This window comes from Electrophorus electricus, chromosome 16 (genome assembly GCF_041902795.1).
Source record: "Electrophorus electricus isolate QZ-2024a chromosome 16, ASM4190279v1, whole genome shotgun sequence".
In the NCBI taxonomy this organism is placed as follows: Eukaryota; Metazoa; Chordata; class Actinopteri; order Gymnotiformes; family Gymnotidae; genus Electrophorus; species Electrophorus electricus.
This window is the reverse complement of record NC_137512.1, coordinates 12,397,532-12,418,442: the sequence shown is the minus strand read 5'-3', so window position 1 is coordinate 12,418,442 and position 20,911 is coordinate 12,397,532. Positions and strand designations below refer to the sequence as shown.

General features: G+C 40.9%; 1 protein-coding gene and 1 long non-coding RNA gene across 3 annotated transcripts; one reads left to right on the top strand and one right to left on the bottom strand.

The window, feature by feature from the left end:
* Window positions 1–7,305: 7,305 nt before the first annotated feature.
* On the bottom strand, window positions 7,306–10,871 carry si:dkey-27i16.2 (regulator of cell cycle RGCC). 2 transcript variants are annotated; one of them, XM_081699563.1, is made up of 5 exons: window positions 10,691–10,871; window positions 10,263–10,463; window positions 9,809–9,889; window positions 8,957–9,022; window positions 7,306–8,390 (listed from the first exon to the last, which is right to left on the bottom strand). In XM_081699563.1, the coding sequence occupies exons 1-5, from the start codon at window positions 10,710–10,712 to the stop codon at window positions 8,383–8,385; spliced, it is 378 nt and encodes a 125-aa protein (XP_081555689.1). In that variant the 5' UTR covers window positions 10,713–10,871; the 3' UTR covers window positions 7,306–8,382. The 2 variants fall into 2 exon arrangements, with proteins under 2 accessions (XP_081555689.1, XP_026864447.2); XM_027008646.3 differs by having other exon boundaries at window positions 10,263–10,436; window positions 10,691–10,867.
* On the top strand, window positions 9,781–10,365 carry LOC113576534 (uncharacterized). The gene is made up of 3 exons (XR_003410523.3): window positions 9,781–9,896; window positions 10,045–10,111; window positions 10,230–10,365. It is a non-coding gene; the product is annotated as an uncharacterized LOC113576534 (long non-coding RNA).
* Window positions 10,872–20,911: the final 10,040 nt, after the last annotated feature.

The following is a 20,911-nucleotide window of genomic DNA, read 5'->3' as shown; positions in this document are numbered from 1 at the left end:
TTATTGTGTATTCAGATACATGGGAAAATCACATACGCACCCTCCGTGAGGCATTCCTCTGGTTCTAAGAATCCACCTTAACCCTAAATCTGGCTAAATGTGAATTACTGAAATTACTGAAAACTAAATGTGAATTACTGAAAATGTGAAATACTAAGCATTCCTTTTTCTTGTTGCTTCCCCTGTCTATTGACCCCTGCTTCCTCCCTAGACTACGCCTCGCTCCTAGCCCTCGGATTACTCCTGACTCTGCCTGCTGGTTTCGACATTGGACTGTACCTACGACTCTCCTCTTCACATTTCCCCTATTGCTAATAATTACCCTACCAACCCTCCTTGAAACTCCTTCCTGCTTGTGTTTCAATAAACCCATCTGGATCCTCTCCCATTTGGATCCTCACCTACCTGTGTCCTGGAATTCATTACAATTTTGTTTTGAGTCCTGTTTTAGTGCTTACTAGATTTTGTCTTGTGTCATGTAGTGTCACTGTTCATGTTTTGTTTTTGTTCTTGTTACGTATAAGAATAAACATCTGTGTGTCGACATGGCTCATCTTTGTATCCTGCCTCGTCTCCCCGACGTTACAGAAACACAGATTGCTGAGGGATGGTATGCGCCAAGTTGAAGGGGAAGAAATGTCGTAACTGTCCCATCCCAGCCCATGTGGAGGAACCCTTCTTGGTAGTGGGCACGTTCCATGCTGGTAAAGAAGGGGAAAGATTCCCTGGGAAATTCTGAGGGGCTCTAGTGGTCTGGGCTTGGACACTGTGAAGTCCTATTTGCCCTCCTGGGACCACTGGGATACTACTATACTACTACTATAGTCATCCTTCTTTCATTGGACGAATGGGATGGCTATGAGGATTATGACCAGGGTGAGGACTGCAATGACATCAGCCTCAGGTCAGAAGCAGAGTTCAAGGGTTCCAAGAATCCTTCAATGGAGGTGGAAGAGGCAATCCATAAGGATCCTAAGTCAGATTCTGATATGGGGTCAGGGAACTCTGAAGACGACGAGTACTCTGAGACGTGCATGTATATCAGTCCAGATGGCGAAAGATGGAAGCAGACAGGTGCCTCATCTGGTGTACTCCATGGCTAATGTGCCCAAAAGGCAGAGATGTTGTCACCTCCCAGGCCAGCAGCGACCGCCTCCCCCTGGACTCATTGGACCTTGTATCATCCGGTGACAGGATGATTGGCTGGTCTTCCTCCCAACTTTCCTGGACTTTTTTATTTTCCTCTATGTGGTCAAATTACAAATTTCTCATGTGTCTGTTCCTGTCACTTTCCCAATTCCTGTAACATATACTGTGCCTGTCTGTTCCCCTTCCCCTCAGTGTGCCCAGCTGTGTCTGTCATTGTCTTTGTGCTTGTCATACTCCCCTGGCCTGTCTGCACTAGCCTGTGTCGGGTCACTCAGTCCTCCAGCCTCACCATTTGCTGTTAGTTTGAGGGCTGTGGCCTTATAGGAGTCATGCCATCTGGGGGGGTGTTTGATAGGAGTCATGCCACCTGGGGGGATGTTTGTGTGTGTCATTCCCTTCCCTTATTAGTCGTTTGTGTGTTACACCTCTCCTTTGTTGTTCATCATTAAAGTTTGTATTTAAGTTGGTGTTTGCCCCATGCAATCTGTTAGTAGACATTCTGTCATGTTTTGAGTCCTGCCTGGTTTTTGTGTAGTGTCACTGTTCGTGTTTTGTTTTCGGTTATGCTATATATAAGAATGAACATCTCTGTACGTCGACATGGCTCATCTTTGCATCCTGCCTTCCCCAATGTTACAGGTGGTTGGTTAATACACTGTTTAAATATTTTTCCTTGATGGTCCGTATTGTACTTTCAGCACCTTCTCATCTTGGCATTATACCTTTTAAGAGGAAAAAAGTCTGTCCTCCAAGGTGTGATAAATGGATTATCTACCAATGAGCTTCTTTAGACCATTTATACCTGGAGTAAAAAATTCGTTCTTTTAGAGTGTTTTTTCCAATTCTAACATAAAGCAGTGAGATTTATTTGAATAACAAAAAGATGGTTAGAGTATCACTTTTAGAAGTATCTTCTAGCCACATATTTGAACATCTTGCTAATAGTATTAATCATTTAATTTTGTTGTTGTTGTTGTTGTTGTTGAGTTCAATGTCATATATCAAAGTGTTTTAAACACCTTGGGGTAAATTAATGGATATAGAATATATTTGTCTTCATTGTACAAATTAAGTCAGTTAACGATTGTTCATTGGTGTAACGCTCTGAGCAGGAGCAGAGACGCAGTCGCATGCAGTAAAGTGAATGCAGTTTATTAGAGAACATGAGTAATCCACAGTGGTAATCCAGAATACATAAAGCAAGGTAATAATCCAGAAAGCAGTCAAAGAAGCAAACCAAAGAGACGGGGAATAGGCAAAAAGGGTAATTCAAATACAGGTGAGTACAATATCAGGTAATAGAACTAACTAGTGGGCGGAACCAAAACCAGGAAGTAAATAAACATAGCGGCGAACGTGACAATTGGCAATACTGTCTATGTGTCCACACAAATGTAAAGTTAAAATAAATGTCATTATTTTTTATGTTTCTTTAAACAATAGCTGCAGTATTTCTGTAATAATGTGTTATGTTGCCACGAAATTGCGGCACCTGTTAAAAGTTCAAACTAAAGGTGCTAGCTATCGTGTGAATGATATTAATTTGAATCGTTTTATAACTAACCAGTTTTACGATATGGCTGCATTGATTTAATGGATTAGTTTCGAATTTAAAAATGAAATTGTGTCACGTTCGCATACCGGAGCGGCCCCCCTTTCTTTGGCTAACCTACATGAATCAGTTCCTTGTTTTCCCTATCAACTGTTTCTATGGTTCCCTGTTTCCGCTTCCTCTTATTGTCTCCAGCTGTTCCTTCTTTGGCTAGTGTTAGTTCACCCATTTAAACTTTGTTCCCTCGTCTTTTGTTGGGTGGTTATTCTCTCTTGATTTAGCTGTTCCTTGTCGTGTTGTTTTTTTCTTAGTTACGCTCTCCCAGTTATAGGCAAGTATCGTCCGGTTTTCCCCTCGTCTTCGCGTGTCAATACGATTACGATTGTCTTCTGTTTGTCTAGTGTCTCTTGTCCAGCTACGTATCCTGGTTCTGCGTATTCCCCTTCTTTTCTCTTGTCATGCTCAGTAATCATGATGGCTTATTTTAGGTTTATGCTTCGTCGTTGCGCTATCGTTAGTCGTTCCTTTGTGTTTAGCTTCCTTCGTATCCTGTTGTAATCATCCCTGCCACTTTTAGCCTGTTAGTCTGTTATATTCTAGATGTCTTGCATTTCTGGTTGTTTTATCTATATTAAACTTATTTTTTTTATCCTGGTTTTCTGTTCCCTAACTATTCATAGGGCTCCCTCAATCTATCAACGTTACAAACAGACTAAAATCGATGCAGCTATCGCAAATCTATAATTTATATAAGTAATCTATAATTTCTGACGCATACACCCTCGGGTGAGGGGGGTGCGAGCGAAAAGAAGCCTAAACGAGTCACACAAACACTGTAATGGAAATTGGTATAAGTACAACGTGTCTCCCTAGAGACGCTAAAGTTGGTGTGCGTACTTGACCTGATTTAAATAGACGGTGCTTTTGATTCGTTCGTGTTAAATGCACAATTTCTTATTTGATAAACTGGAGATTTAGCTTTGCTTGTGATTGTGCAACAGAGGGTTGTTCTACTTAACCGCTAGAGTTCACGTCTTGATTTTAATGGACCCTTATTTAATACCAATATAAGAGGCCAAGTAGTACAACTTTACAACAGCACTTCTTACAAAGGTCTTTAAATAGCCTACAGTTGGTTCCTTGTTGCCTTTCAATTAGGTCAAACACCCCAAGTCATTATGAAGAAATGTTGCACATAAATTTAAAAGGGAAATGGTGATCATTGAAGTGCTAGTGACACTTCACATTAAGGCCACACTAAAAACAATTCTATAAAAGGGCAGCAGTAACCTGTTGACTTGTGGAACATGAATCTGGTCATTTCATTGTTAATGTAGGCTAAATTATTTCTGACTAATAAAACAACCTTTGATTTTAAATGAAGTAAATTTAACAAATGTGTTGGCAGGTATAATGCTGACTGAAGACAATGGAAGATGAGTACTGTTCATTTGACAATGGCAGCTAACACTTGACCATGGACAAAAACCATAGAGGTCTTTGCAATTTAACATCTTTATATTTAGGCTATTAGAATATTAACACAGTCTATCTATTTCAAATGATAAATGGAATGCCTATTTCATCCCTCCAATCCTGTTGGCTCAACTATACTTACCTTTAATAGAATTTGACAAACTCTTATCCACTCTTATGTTTATCAATGTAACTATGTATGCTCCCTGGAAATTGAAGCCTTGACATTTGTTTTAATGGCTTAGAATTCCATATTATAAATATGGTATATAAATGAACAGGTTTTGCCCATTGTTTGTGGGAAAACTGTCATGTTTCTCTTTTAATGCAAAGTGGGAACTGAGATGTTTCACTTGTCCTTTTTGCTATTCATTACCCTAAAAAGAGATGGTCAGCTCCCAGACAGTAGCAGATTTGCTTTCTATGAGACAACTGGAGATCCAGTCCCTAGACAGTTGGAAACACTCACTAGAATTAGAACACTAGCACTCTCCTGGTTTATACTGTATTTGACAGAGCAATGTCAGTTTGTTCTTGTACATAATTAACACTGAGCTTACAGATGTATTACAAAATAAGTGGGTGTCCCACATTCAGTACTGGGTCCCTTTTATAAGTTATGCCCAATTAATTGTAGGCTTGCCATTAGCTTCCACTGTTACACAGGTGCTATTTAGCAGTATGTATCTGATGATGCCCATACACTTAAGAAAATTGAGGATTACATAAAGGAAGCTCTTTTTACCTCACTGTATATAAGGGTGCAGGGCCTCTGATCATAAAGATTTCTGATAATCTGAGAATTCTGTTGTCTGTCTGTTTCATATGTTCACTCAGGTTTTTGATGATGAAATGTCTCAAAGCCCTTAGGACTGGTCACTCTCTGGTCCCTTTTACTTATGCTGCTACATAGGCCTGCTGGAACTGCAAGCTGATCACATGCACAACCTCTGTTTATAGATTGTTCATCTGTTATCCATATTTACAGGTATAACTACATCTTGCTGTTTTATCTGCGTGTTACTCCCAAGATAACACTGGACCTGTTCATTGGTGGTGATCAAATTTGCAATGATGGCAGAAAATGTTCAACCCTTATATAGTTATACAGGTAGTTCAACAAAAGCTTTATTTTCATTACAAAATCCACTCTAGAGCCATGAGACACCTACACTGAACTAGCTCTCTATATATAATGTAATATCATGAACTGTTTGTAAGCTTGGCTGCCCAAAAATGATGGGATCTCTTGAGTCTTGGTCCTCCCAAGATTTCTTGCTTAATCCAGTCAGGGAGTTTCCCAGTTTGCCATTGGGTTTCTCAGTAGGAATCTTGACCAAAACATTTTGTAAAGCTACTTTGTGACAATGCATGTTGTAAAAAGTGATATATAAATAAATTTGACTTTGATTCTGCTGCTGGATTGCTGGACTCTGTTTAGGCTAGGGTCAAGTACCATGAACAGTACTCTTTCCCCAAGAAGGCCTGCTAGAACACTTTACATAATGCCTCAAAACAAACAAATGGCATGACGGTCCATCTTTCCTTCCTTTGGGGAACACTTTCAGCTCACCAATAAATGTATTAAGCATTCTTCAAATGAGGGTGATGACAAATCAGTCGGGCTGCATGTTTGTAGGTTAAATGAAAGGTTGCATATTCAAATGTGCATTCACACATTTGTGTACACAGACTTTCAGCCTTTATGACAAATTCCATCTCCAAAAGTGCTTTTTGTGGCTCTGAATGTAGTTGCATGGATATGAGCATATGCTTCAAGTGTCTTTAATCACTAAACAGATCATGCAGTGATGAGGCAAGCCTGCTTACTACTACACAATTAGGCGGCAAGTTGTATTTTTGAGAGTTCATTTTATTATTTAACAACTATAGTTCTCTCGGTCAATCCAAAATGTTAATAAACCTGAGTATTTAAGAAAGTAGGTTTTGGCTTTTTTGGGAGAATATTTAATGTGTGAATAAGTATTGGGTAACTACAATTGTGCAGAATTAATATGCAACTAAATGAAACTTTTTCCATCTCACTTGTTTTTCATCTGTTAGTGAGAATAATAAACAACTCGATTTACAAATGAACATTTCTGGAAAAAAAAAAAGCAACCCTTCATGAGTTTTGACTTTTTGTACAACAGCAACCACAGCCTCCCAGACACCATTCAGAAAGCTGCAGAAAGCTTCAGAAGTAAGTGTCTTCTAAAAACTGGAAGTAGGTTTGGGAGTTGATTTTGAGTCCTTCAACCCAAAGAGGTCCAACATGTTCATCTTTAATAATACCAGCCCATAGCAGCACCCCACCTCCATCTTGCAGGCGTCTGAGTCGAAGTGGAGCTCTGGGTCCGTTACTAATCAAGCAACGGGCTGATCCATCTGGGCTGTCGAGAGTCACCCTTGTCTCATCAGTCCATAAAACCTTTGAAAAATCTGTCTTCAGATATTTCTTGACCCAGTCTTGACGTTTCACCTTATGTGTCTTGTGTAGTGGTGGTCAGGTTTCAGCCTTCCTTACCTTGGCCATGTCTCTGAGAGCACTGGAGTATAATGGGTTCCTGGTCACATCACATTTGATTCTTCTAAAATCTTTGGCAGTTCATTTGCATCTTTTTTTCTCTCAACAAGTTTCTTGCAACCCTGTTGACTATTTGCAGCAAAACGTTTGATGGTTCTGTAAGCACACCCCAATATCTTAGCAATTTTAAGAGTGCTGCATCTCTCCAAAAGACTTTTTACAATTTTTGACTTTTCATAGTCAGTTAAATATCTTTTTTGGCCAATTTAGCCTGAGGAAAAGAAGCCGCCTAATAATTATGCACAGCTTGATATAGGGTGCTGATCTGCTTAGGCCACACCCTCCCTCATTACACAAATACACAAATACACATCACCTGATATGTTTAAATCCAATAAGCATTCGAGTTTATACAGCTTGGAATTGGAAAATATGCATATAAATTATATGGTCAAAATGCTGTCTTGCCTAATAATTGTGCACAGTGTAACCTCGGGTGATTGGGGGCCTGCTTTATCTTTATGTAGCCAGTTTCTCCAGAGAGCAAAAAAAAGAAAAGTGCAAAATCCAAATCAGAGAAATTAGTAACTGGTTATTGAACTGGTTATTATCTTTTTAATAAAAATATTTGGGGTGCTACATTATACAACAGCACAGCATTTAGAGCACTGCAAACGTTTTCAGTTTTTAATGAACCATCATATGATGAGCTCTGAAAAACTGGGTTGTACTAAGAGTAGGGTGGGTGATACACTTCCTGTCAAGGCAGTTGATAAACCACAATTTCCTTGCTTGTTTGCAAATGGTTTAAACCAGAAACTGAAATGATCTCTTAACTGATACTAAGCAACTCACACAATATGAAGGGGAAAAATTTTATAGTTCAGAGGATAGGATAAAAAAAACTTTAATTACATGACAAATTGCATTTCATTACAAATGTATTAATTATTTGCAAATATAGAACAAAAAATGTCAGTAAGAAATCTTTATATTATATTTAAAGTATATATATATATATATATATATATATATATATATATATATATATATAGAGAGAGAGAGAGAGAGAGAGAGAGAGAGAGAGAGAAAGAGAGCACTGCCACAAGTATTCATGCAATTGGAACTACAATACTGTTGGAAAAAGTGTCTTTTTTCAGTCATGAATCGTTGTTGAATGGGTAAAAAAGAGGGGCCTTTGTTTGAGAGACCTTGAGCTGGCATACTTCCAAATGGCCATATTCATTCTGTTAATTGTGACTCAACAAATTTACTTCCATTACGAAACTCTGAATGTCAAATATGCTAAACATAGACAAAACTTCAGCTCAATTTCAAGAGTGCTCTTGTCCAAGCCAATATTGAGAGTCACAATAAGGATCTTTTCACTCAAAAATGGTAATATAGTTAATTCTAATAATAATTAAAAACTAAAAAGTTAGGATGGTTAGCATATTAAGTCAGCATTGTTAAAATAAAGTAATGCTAACTGGTCCTAGCCAGGTCCTGTATTCCACATTAGCATTTTTGGGTGAACTACTCCTTTAACCTCCTGCCCAACAGGAACACAGGCTTATCTTGTGTGAGGATACCACAGATACCCGTTGTCAGTAAGCTCTTTTGGTTCTCGTCACGTATTCGTGTGCATGCTATTAGTCTAGGCTCCCAGTTTTTCTGCTCACATCTCTATCAGGAAAAATAAAGTTGTTATGAATCAGAATGGAACAGGAGTAAAGCAGTGAGGATTAGTATGCTTGAACCATGCACTGATGTCTGGAGAGTCATGATTCACAAGCTACACTCATTTCTACAGCCCAGTGATAGCATGGTCTGCTGGGAGCAGGCCATGTAATACCACTGGCCTTTTGTTGAGGGTTTGCCACTGGGGTAAATTAGTGGCAAGACTGTTATCATCCCAATGGATATCACTTTTCACTGTACGTGTCCCTCAGAGACTGATGGATTCCAATTCAATCAGTGTTTAAGGTACTTGACTTGTAATCAGGAGGTTGCTGGTTCAAGCACCGCCACTGTTGGCCCCCTGAGCAAGACCCTTAACCCTCAATGGCTCAAGTTGTACTCAATCATAATTGTAAGTTGCTTTGGATAAAAAGCATCATAATTGTAAGTTGCTTTGGATAAATATTAATAGGATTAATAATTGATATTTTCAGACCCCACAGCTCTAATTATGTATAAATAAGTTGATTGTAAAATCTTCCCAAATGTTTAGAAAATGAACATTTTCTTACCAGAAATCTCTTTGTCCAGGTTCTCGATGAAGCTCTGTAGTTCTGATGTGTCCCCAAGCTTGGCAGCTGTAAGGGAAAAGGTGGGGGTGTGGTTTAGTAAGTATTCTGTAATCTGGTAATGTGGAGAAAAGCTACTAAGTGCTGTGGAATTTCCTCTGGAATGTTCTATATTATAGGAAATGCATTCTGACAGTCATAACTACATAAGGGGATTGGACAGGGAGAGTTTTAAATCAAATCTCACATCTATATCAGAAGCAGCAAATTCACAGCTGTTCATATGGCTTTGAATGTGGCTTGAAAATCATAAACATCCCATAAAACACAGTGTATATCAAAGAGATTAACTGTTATCATGAAACAGACTTAGCCATTGTTTGTAGCTAAGAATATCTGTGGTTTAAAGTGGAACAGTTTTATTTTCTTTTTATAAGTTCCTCAAAAAGTGAGATACTGGCCCTTCCATGCCAACTAGTTAATTCAAATTACCTTCTATAAACTCCTCATGCATCTAGTTGTTAAATGCCAGGGATGTGGTAGCTTAGTGGTTAAGATACTTGACTTGTAATCAGAAGGTTGCTGGTTCAAGTTGCCACTGTTGGGCCCCTGAGCAAGACCCTTAACTCTCAATGGCTCAAGTTGTACTCAGTCATAATTGTAAATCGCGTTGGGTAAAAAGCGTCAGATGAATTTAAGATGTTGGTCAACGTCTTTATTACCAAAAAATCAAGACCCTACGCGACAAAGCATGATTGAGGGAAGTCATCCTTCAAACACATGCACATGAAAATGCACGCACAGATTTAAATGCACATCAATGCCTGCAGCTTTGCCATCAGTAATAGACTATACCTTTCTGTGCAGCTGTCATACTTGCAGTGTTGAGCTCCTCCATACTAGCATTTAAGATGTTTCCGTGGGATGCCTCGCTGCCTGAGAGGTAAAAGCACAAGTAATAAGCGTTAAAAGTGTTCCAATGTACAGAAATGTGAGGCTTGTCTATCATTTCATGTTTGTCGGAGATGTACATGTAGATAGTCTTATCTAATTTTTGTTTTATGATCATTTTTTATCTTTATATTACACAGGGCAGCGTAAATCAGTCTTCAACTCGTGACAGTCGGAAAACTATGGCCTTGGATATTGAAACTCCAGGTTAGAAACTTGCACGGCAAAAATAAGTAATCTCAAACAATGCGCGTTCTTTAAGGAGGTTTTCTATTGAGAAGTATCTTCGAATGTGAGCCATTTTCAATTTTACATTCATCTACAGGTGATGCAATGAAAAAAATATGAGGGCACTCACCATCGTCCGCGTCTTCAATGCCGCTGTCACTCACTCCATCGTTGAGAGCAGAGCGCTGTTTAGCCGCGCTGAGCTGTTCTTCAAAGGCGTAAGGCATGCTCTGCGACGGAGCGGCCAGTTCTTCAACAACCTCATTAAATTCCTGAAGAAGATCCCTGAGTTCCATCTCGAAGTCTAGAGCAATTTGATATGTGCGTAAACCTAGTTCAGTTAAGATCGTTAACAGTAATTTACTGATACTTTTCAATGCTAATTTGGTTTATGTAAAACCTCTGATGTGAATTTTAGGGGTTTTTTTAATTTAATAAACATATATAAAACAACGTCTATATTTTATATAGACTACTATATATTTTAAGGCTACTTTCTAACTTAATATGCTTTTCTATTGACTAGGTTACTTAGGCATATTAAAGGAGAAAACTAACCTGCAACGTTTGTGGTAGACATCCTTTAAGATAACGCTGATATAAAATTTTGATTTGATTTTGTTGTTTGAGATTAATTATTTTTAAATTCGTTGTGAGGAAGAGAAACGACATATACTGTACTGATATTTCGAAACTCCAGCGACAGATCGAAACTAGAGCCTTATCTGTCTCCAGGTCACGCAGATGCCTGTCCAATGCCACACGATGGCGACACAAGAATAGAGTAAACGTTCGAACTCTAATTCCATCACAACTGCGGTTGGAAGTGTCCATTATCTTTTTATCAAGTCCAATATCCATCCAGTCATTTTACTAGGCTAAAATTAATAAGGCGTTGAGAAACTGCCACACCGTGTATTTAAATATATGTTCATTAACTGATGTGCTCATTAACATCCCTGATTACTGTACTGACGTTTCCTAAGGAGAGTTAAAACGGTTAGCCTACATGACGAATACTTAATGAGAAAAAAAAGAGAACATTGACAGATCAGTATCTCCCCAGGGATGTGTATCAAATACCTGCAGTGTACCTTAAATGTTCCCACCCCCCGAAAATTTCGTTTTACTTGGACTTCCTTCTGCACTGTTAACGTCTGCATATAGAAGTGACGGTTGCGGCTCACGGAAAAATTGTGTTTATTACAGGTATTATTGCATAATTTTTATTTTCGATCAAGTTGAGCATATTGGTTATATTGCTCTTACCGTTTTATTTCAAATATTTGTTTTAATCTGCAAATAATTCTAAGCAGAGCAGAAGACGAGATAAAAGTCAATGTTTCTTTTGTGGACTAGCACTGAAGAATGCGGAATGTAGTGCTATGGGAAAATGAGGAGGCGGGGTAGGGGGCGCACCTTTTTAACAAGCGAAGCTAAAGATTTAAAATCCTTTTCACATTTTTTCAAACAAATCTGATATAAAACCGTTACTATTACTGAACTAATTACTGAATCAAGTATTAACTCTCAGGTCGTACGTCTTACGTCTCATTGATGCAGTTTCCCTCTTACGGTGACTCATGCAACAGAACGGGACTGTCATGCTTCTGCTTTCATAGTTAATAGTCATATTTTTTGGTCATAATAGTTTAACTTTTATATGGTGAGAGGTTGCTTTCTTAGCCTACTAAACATTTTTTCTGCTTTGTTTTTTTTGTTTTGTTTTTGTTTTTTGTTTTTTTTTGTTGAGAGTGATTGGTTTTTTTGTAGAGTGTGCTTCTTGTAGTGTCTGTCAGGCAGATCACACACTGTTGCCTTTCTCAGCACTAGAGGAGCAGACAGAAGGAATTAAGACTGGCACCCTGAGCAGACTCTACGCTCCTCCATACCAGCTGCTTGGGAATTCATATTTGAGAGTGAGCAAAGAAACAGGGAACTTGTACACAACTGAACAGAAACTTGATCAGGAAGCCTTTTGTCCATCACAGAAGGATGGGGACTGTACCATCTCAGTCCTTCAGTCCTCACATCTCAGACCAGAGCAAAAATACTTTTCCATCTAGATAGCATCATAGGAAGGATTAACTTAGCCATAAATGAGAGTTTGGACAGCCCAGAGAAACATGTACTGAGAGTGATTGCAAATAGCCCACATTGCCCAGCTGCACAAGCACAGGTAACCGTGTACATGCAGGCAGTGCTGAGCCTGGAGACGGCTATATGTGCTGATGATTCCAAGGACAGTTAGGCAAAGGATCTCTGATCACTACTCAGTGTCCTTTGATATGAGAGCCTTACTAGAACTTAAGACCTGATGCATCAGTATTAAGAAGAGATTTCTTAATGGCAGGACAGCTACACTTTTCATGAGCAAAATGTGCATGGCACCATACAAACCACCCGGGTCTGGTGATGCTCTGCTGGACACCTTCAACTCAAAATTTGTTGTTGTTAAGGATGAGATAACTCAAGTTAAAGCCAACAGAATGCACCAAGGAGAAATGCAGTTCAAATTCAAAATAGAGAAAACCTGTGACCTATCTGTCACCATGTGTTTATTATAAAAATGTTCCAGTTTAATGCTATTAACAATGAACAGTCAACTCAATATGTTATATTAAATCATCTTCTTGCAGCCTTGTCACCTTTCTGACTAACTTCTGAAATGTGTTTCACTCAATAGCAGCTGATATACTTCAGATAGTAAACACTTAAGATAATAATAATAATAATAATAATAAGTTCGATTTATATAGCACCTTTCACAGACACAAGGTTGCTTTACAGTGAAAAAATAAAAATAAATACATTTGACACAAAACAATAATTTACATTTAGCTGACACTTTCTATCCAAAGCAACTTACAATTACGATTGAGTCAAATTTGAGCAATTGAGGGCTAAGGGCCTTGCACAAGCAGCTTTCCAATTACAAGTCAAGTACCTTAACAACTGAGCTACCACAGCTCAACAAATATGGCTAAGAAAAGAGTTTATGAAAAGAGGTAGGTTTTAAATTGAGATTTGAAGGAGGAGAGTGTGGAGCAGAGACAGAGAGTTTGAGGTAACGTGTTCCATAGTTTTGAGTCCATGACACTAAAGGATCTGCCTCCTACAGACACCAGTCTACATTTGGGGATGGAGAGGAGACCTGCATTAGAGGATCGAAGTGTACGGGTGTGGCAATAAGGGTGTAAGAGTTGAGCTAGATAGGGAGGTGCAAGACCGTGCAGAGCTTTGTATGTAAGGAGGAGGATTTTGAACCGATTGCATTCAGGGATGGGAAGCCAGTGTAGCTGATGTAGACTAGGAGCAATGTGGACTGATTTTTTATTTGAAGGAGCATTCTTGTGGCTGAGTTTTGGATATATTGAAATGAGTGGATGGTTTTGTTAGGGATGCCAATGAAGAGAGAGTTACAGTAATCAAGACGGGAGGTGATGAAGGCGTGAACCAAGGTCTCAGCATCATGTGTGGAAAGCATGGGCCTACCAATATTACAGAGGTGAAAAAAGGCATTTTTGACCATAGACTTGATGTGGGGTTCAAAAGAGAGAGAGGAGACAAAGAGTTTGCCAAAGTTCCTAATCGTGGATGAGGAACTGATCAAGATACTGTTTATGCTCATCCACTGCTTGAGATCTTGGTTACAGGAGATCTTGGTTACGGTAAAACCACATTCTTATCTGGCATTTTTCCTAACTCACTAAAAACTGGAGTGGTGAAGCTTCTATTAAAAAGAAAAATCTGGAAGCAGCTGTGTAAAGTAATTACAGACATATTTCAAATCTACTGTTCATTGGGAAAATCATTGAGAATATAATTTTCAAGCAACCTACTGGTTTTCTGTCTTCAAATAGCTATTTCAGTCAGGATTTCAGCCTACTCATAGTATTGAGATTGCTTGAATTAAGGTAATCGAATTACATTCCTTTAAATTCAAACACTGGGAAGGTATTAGTTTTAATACTGCTTGATCTCAGTGCAGTATTTGATAGCATTCTTATAAGATAGACTTGAGAAGCTTCACTTGATTCAAAATGCAGCTGCTAGAGTTCTCATTAGGAGCAAAAAAAGATAATACATCACCCCATTCTTAAGTCCTTACTCTGGCTACCAGTATACTACAGAGTTGACTTTAAGGTATTATTACTATAAATCACTTAAAGGTGTAGAACCAGTGTATCTGTCTGATATGCGGCAGTATTATGCGCCAGGAAGAACCCTCAGATCATTAGAAACTAGTCCTGCCTAAGGTAAAAACTAAGCATTGAAAGACAGTGTTTAGCTGTTATGCCGTTTTTAAATGGAGCCACTTGTTAGCGGATATTACAAGCCAGGGCACTAGATGTTTTTAAATCAAAATTGAATACATATTTATTTGCCTAGGCTGTTGGCTAAGGTTAAACACTGTTCCCTCAGGTCCTGTAGCACTGCACTTTTAACTTTTCTAATTTATTCCTAATTTATTCTTTACATGTTTAATTTGATTTTATTCGTTTTGTACCTTTAATATGTCATGTTTATTTTAATTCAGGTTTTAGCACTTTAAACTTTAATTTTATTTATTTCAATTAAGTTTAGTTCATTTTAACTTTAATAAATTGTATTTGTAATATTTTATTTTATTTTTGGCAAAAACCTTCCAGAGGTGATAGATCTTGGGATGTAATAAGCTTTATTGTTCTTCTATACTGTCACGGTAGGCTGGTCATCCAGCAGGAGGGACACACACACTGCTGCACAGAACCATGCAAAGCACCTGCCCTGGTCCCAGTCACACGTTTACTGATCATACTCACCTGTTCCTTGTTTACCCCATCTTTATTTAAGCCCACAGGTTCCTGAAGTTGGCACTGCACAATAGCAGACCTTAGAGCACTATGCTAAGCCTATGCATTTTGGGTTTTGTTTTTTTTTTATCGCTGTGTTGCAGCTTATTGACCTAGTTCGATAATGGAGAATAAAGACTCCTCTGCATCACCCTCGCCTCTTACTCCCTCTGTGTCGCCACCGCCACAGAATGTGCAGACTGCAGGGAGTGAAGCGAGCAGCCCTAACTGGCCAGGCCCTCTGGCTGTTCAAATGGCGGCACTGGAACATCAAAGGCAGGAACTTGGTGAGCTCTGTTCTATGGTGTGTGAAGTCAGACAGTGCATGCAAAGCCTCTCCATGAGTCCCGAGAGCAGAATGGCGGGGCCTACTACTCCTCCAGTTCCAGGTGTGGTGTCTAATCGAAAGAGGAGGAGAGCCCAAAAAGCTATGATGGGTTCATGGTTCTGTGTGGGCTTTATTTCAGCTACCAGCCCCATCTGCCCAACCATGCTAAGGTGGCCTTCGTAATTTCTCGACTCATGGGGAGGGCTTGTGCTTGGGGAGCTGCGCTGGTGACTAACTCATCTCTGCTGCTGGCCCTCAGTTCATTAAGGAACTCAAGGCAGTCTTGCACCATCCACACCAGGGTAGAATCTGCAGCCAGGCCCTGCTATGTCTTAGGCAGGGTCCATGGTTGGCAGTAGATTATGCTATGGAGGTCTGGACACTAGCAGCTGGGACCTGTTGATATGAACCAGTGCTGGTGGATGCTTTCCTCGGAGACCTGGAGATGCAGGGTGAACTCACCTGCAAGCAGGAATCGGTGACCCTGAAAGAGGTTGTGCATCTTGCCATTTACATACGACCGTCTGCTGTAAGAGAGACACTGTTATCTCCGCAGAAGATCATGTTCCTGAGAGCCCACTTCACCAGCGGGACAAGCTGTGGCTCCTGCAGAACCAATGCAGCTGGACGGCGTCGGAGTTCAACGCAAGCAAGAGGAGCTGAAGAGGAAGGGCAATCCAGTGAGTTACACTCAAACACCATTCATATTTTGCATTTCTGAGTGTCTTGCACAAGGGTCGTTCTTCTCTTGTTGAGGCATTAGTGGACTCCAGCACAGTGGGGAAACCTCATGGATCAGAGTTTCACCAAGAAGCTGGGGATAAAGTCAATCCCTTTACCCTCTCCCTTACATGTACATGTGCTTGATGGAGGACCTGTGAGCTCAGGTTTTCTTACTTATGTCACTCCTCATGTCGTCCTTGAAGCACACATTGAGCACATCTTTTTGTTTTCCTCTTGTCAGCCCATCACATTAGGTCTCCTGGCTACGCTCACACAACCCTCACGTTTCTTGGATGAAAAAACATACTCTAGAGTGGGTACCCTCCTGTGATGAGCAATGCTTCCCTGACCAGGATGTATCTCTCCAGTCTACATCTGTACAGAGGCCAGAAGCCAACAAGGACTTATCTGGCAGAGGTTTTCACCTCCCTCATTGTGAATAGGACTGTACTATTCATGTAAGGGAAGGAGCTCTTCCACCTCAGTGCAAAATCTATCCACTCTCCCAGAAGGAGGAGCAGGCTTCAGGGAGCCATCAGGGAGGCTTTGGAGCAGGGTTACATACCTCACCCGCCTCAACTAGTGTCTTTGTAAAGAAGACGATGGGCTGAGGCCATGCATGGATTATAGAGGTCTAAATGAGCTAGAGTGGAATTTCCTGGGACACATCACTTGGGGTGGCTCTGCACATATGTAACCATGTAAGATGGAGGCGGTGACTCTATGGCCAAGACCTTAGATGCACGGGAGCTTCATCTGTTCCTGGGGTTTGCCAACTTTTATGAGCTGTTCATCAGGTCCTTTAGCACCCTGGCCAGGCCTCTCACGGACCTGCTCTGGGGACAAGCGAAGCGGATAAGATGCAATTCTGAGGCAAAAGGCATTCGAGGGCCTCAAAACTGCATTTTCTAACTCCAGTACTGCAGCAACCTGATTCCGCTAAGCCCTTCATTGTTGAGGTAGACGCTTTGGACATGCAGTGTGATCTCAACACACCAGGAAGAAGGGCAAGCTAAGACCAGTAGTCCTACTTTTCCCATAAACTGAGCCCTTCAGAGCGTAATTACGGAGTATGTGATCGGGAGCTCCTTGCCGCGAAGCTGGCATTTGAGGAGTAGAGGCACTGGCCGGAGGGAGTGTGCTACCCCTTCATGCTGATCACTAACCACAAGACTCAAGAACATGGAGTACTCCAGACAGCAAAACGTTTGAACTCTAGGCAGGCTCAGTGGTCTCTTTTTCCTCCCAGTTTGTTTTCTGGTTCACCTTCAGACTGGGGGAGAAGAACGTGAGGGGATGCACTCTCTAGGCAGTACACCACTGAGGTGCAATCCACCAATCAGCCAGTGCTGTCCCCCTCCTACTTCTTGGCAGCTGTGCGATGGGATCTGGACCGCAGCATCGAGGTGGCTAAGCCCCATCAAAGCACTACCCGCCACTCTGGAGACAGCTGATCTGCTCTTTTGCCACATCTTCAGTTTGGGCTTCCCGAGGATACGTGTCTGACAAGGGGGTTCAGTTAACATCGCAGGTATGGCAAGAAAACAATACATCATAGTGAATCTAATGCCCAGTTATCACCCCCAGGCTAACACAGGAGGAGAGAGCCAACTGGGAGTTGGATATTCCTTCACTTATACTGTCAGCAACACCCCAAGACATGGTGTACTTGCCTCTCCTGGGCAGAATATGCCCAAAACTCTCTCTGCCATGCAGGAATGAGGCTTACTCCCTTCAAGTGTCCTAGGACACCAGCCACTGTTTTATCCCTGGAACCCCCTATGTCTGACCAGCCCGCAGTCCAGACGTGGTGTCAGTGCAGCGAATCGGTGTGGAAGGAGATGCACCAGAGGTTGTGCTCTGCCATAGTGCCCTTTGAAAGGAAGGCAGATCAAAGGTGCCTTGTTTACCCTGTCTTTATTTAAGCCCATAGGTTCCTGAAGTCAGTGCTGCACAATAGTGGACCTTAGAACAATGTGCCACTCATCAGCATTGTGCTAAGCCTATGCATTCACTATTTTTTGTTTTATCACTGTGTTGCAGCTTACTGACCTAGTTGTATAATGGAGAATAAAGACTCCTTTGGCTCACCATCACTCCCTCTGTGCCTCCAGTCACATATACCTTATGTGAAGTACTTTTAAATTGCCACTGTGTATCAAAAGTGCTATACAAATGAACTTGCCTTGCCTTTCATGTTTTAAATGACTCTTCATGCCATCAAACAATATAACAAACATCAGCAAGATGCAGTATCTAGTATCAGTTACTATGACCTCCTGAAATGTCATTAAGTGTGAAGCAATGGCACTTCTTATTAGGGCAAGAATGTGCCTGAGTGCACTCATAAATTTGTTTTCTGAAAAATTGTTTATTTTGCCTGCAACAACTTCATACAGAAGTCTTACCCTTTCCTTTTTGAGGTGAGTTTTTGTAAAAAGCTCATTTTACAGCTTTCTTATTATAATTCAGTGATTGAAAGTGCACATAAGACCACAAGAGGTCAGTAACTTTAATTGTTCTAGTTAGGATTTTCAAATAATCAAGAACCATAGCCAGGATCAGGCAGTGATTACAGGAGCAGACTTGCATTGTGTGGGTTAAATGCTATTAGCTGACAGACCATCCAACTTGAAAGTCGAATAATTCTCTAATGCCAAAGTTAGCTGCAAAGGACTCTTCTAGTGAAATTTTGATGGCTTAGTGGTTAGCATGTTTGTCTCAGCACTAGGGTCTTGAGTTCAAGTCCTTATCTGTGTGGGTTTCCTTTGGGGTATCCAGTTTCTGTCTGAAAAGATTGAGGTTAGGTTGATTGGCTACAGCTCTGGAGAAAAATAAGTGACCACTATAAAATTATCAGTTTCTCTAGTTTTACAATTGATGGGTATGTGTTTGACCAGGCTGAGTAGTTTTGTTTTATTCTATAAACTATTGGCAACACTTCTTCCAAATTCCAGATAAAAATATTGTATTGTAGAGCATGTTATTTAATGAAAATGACTAATGATCAAAATAAAACAGACCACAATTAATGCAAAGAAAACAAGCTCATATTCATTTATATATATATAAAAAAACACAGTACTCATATTTCAATTTAGGTCAAGAAATCAATATTTAGTGGAATAACCCTGATTTTTAATTACAGCTTTCTACCAGTCTTTCACATTGTTGTTGGGTAACTTTACACAACTCCTGGCACAGAAATTCCAGGAGCTCGATTTGTTTGATGGCTTGTGACCATCCATCTTCCTCTTGATCACATTCCAGAGGTTTTCAATTGGATTCAGGTCTGGAGATTGGGCTGGCCATGATAGGGTCTTGATCTTGATTTTGATTGACCTGGCTGTGTAACATGGAGAATTGTCCTGTTGAAAAAAACAATCATCATAGTTGGGAAACATTGTCAGAGCAGAAGGAAGCAAGTTTTCTTCCAGCACAGTTTTGTAAGTGGCTTGATTCATGTGTCTTTCACAAGGACAAATCTGACAGATTCCAGCCTTGTTGAAACACCCCCTAGATCATCACCAATCCTGCACCAAATTTCACTGTGGGTGCGAGACACTCTGTCTCCGTCTAACCATTACATGACCAGGTGTTGAACAAAGGTGAAAGTTGCACTCATCAGAGAAGATGACCTTACTCTAATCCTCTACGGTCCAATCCTTATGGTCTTTCGCAAACTTCAGTCTGGCTCTTCTTTGCTTCTCATTGATTAAGGGCTTTTTTCTAGCTTTACACGACTTCAGCCCTGCCTCCAGAAGCCTGTTTCGAACCATCCTCACTGTGCAATTCACCCGAACTGTTAAGTGACATCCGAATGAGGTGGTGATCATCACGATCATCATCGATAGAGTCATTTTCAACCTCTGTCAGTCTGTAGCTGTTGTTGTCCCATGTGTTTGCTGCTTGACCTTGTTCTTATGAACCACAGTTTTTGAAATTTTCAAGATGGAAGCAACCTGATGCTCACCATATCCCTTTGTCAGTAAAGCTACAATTGAACCCTTCTTTGCCTCAGGTGGTGTGGCAAATGAGTCACAACACACTACGAGTGGCAATCAATGAGTGGAGAAACATGCAAAAAAAGTTGAAAACAAAGCCACAGTCAAAGCCGCCACCATGTAAACAGAGGAGGTAGGGGAGGTACTGTGCCCACTCGGACCCGGGGAGTCATGCCACCAGTAGCTCGGGGCATGGAGGATACCGTGCCTCCCAAGTCCAGGCATGGCAAGCATGCGCATCCCCAGAACATGAAAGCCACCCTCTTCTCTAATGGGTTCATCTTTCATCGATGGAAGCGCACAAGCATGTGCCTTATTGTTTCAATGGGGTCTTCCATGTCGACCAGATAGGGTGGCACAGTAAAGGTGTCCTGTTGCCGCGATGAATGCTTTCCAGGACTCCTTGTTGATCAGGCACAAGACAGCACCCCCTCTGGCAGATTGGTGCAGAAACGGTGCCCCCTTTCACAACCTGAGACGCCCTCACTGGACAGGGTGCAGCAGTGTCAACCCTCTTTGTCGATAGAGCCCCTCACTAGTCGACTCAGTGCAGAGCTGGCACCCCCTTTCATCAACAATGCTCCTCTATCAGCCAGATGACTGCCACCATGCTCTGCAGATACACAATGCACTACAGGTTAACATACCCCTGAGTGGACCTCCAGACTCACATAACAGTCAGGTGTGGATTGGTCAACACCTGGAGAGCAGGGTTCAGTGGTGCATTAGCCCTCCTCAAAAAAAATTCCATAGAGGGACCCCCCCCCCACACCTCCTCAAAGCCGAGGGGGAATCCCCAGTCTTAGGTCATATGGGTAGTGGCTCTCTCCCTCAAGCAGTGCTGGAATGGGAGAGAATTGAGGCACAGGGTTCAGGCTGGTTTTAGTCA

What these genes read in the sequence shown, in the direction of transcription:
- si:dkey-27i16.2 (XM_081699563.1), bottom strand. Translation starts at nt 10,712, where the DNA reads ATGTCTACCACAAACGTTGCAG. An exon ending in GTCTACCACAAACGTTGCAG is followed by an intron (nt 10,464 to 10,690) that starts GTTAGTTTTCTC and finishes TAACTGAACTAG; the next exon opens with GTTTACGCACATATCAAATT. An exon ending in CATTGAAGACGCGGACGATG is followed by an intron (nt 9,890 to 10,262) that starts GTGAGTGCCCTC and finishes TTTACCTCTCAG; the next exon opens with GCAGCGAGGCATCCCACGGA.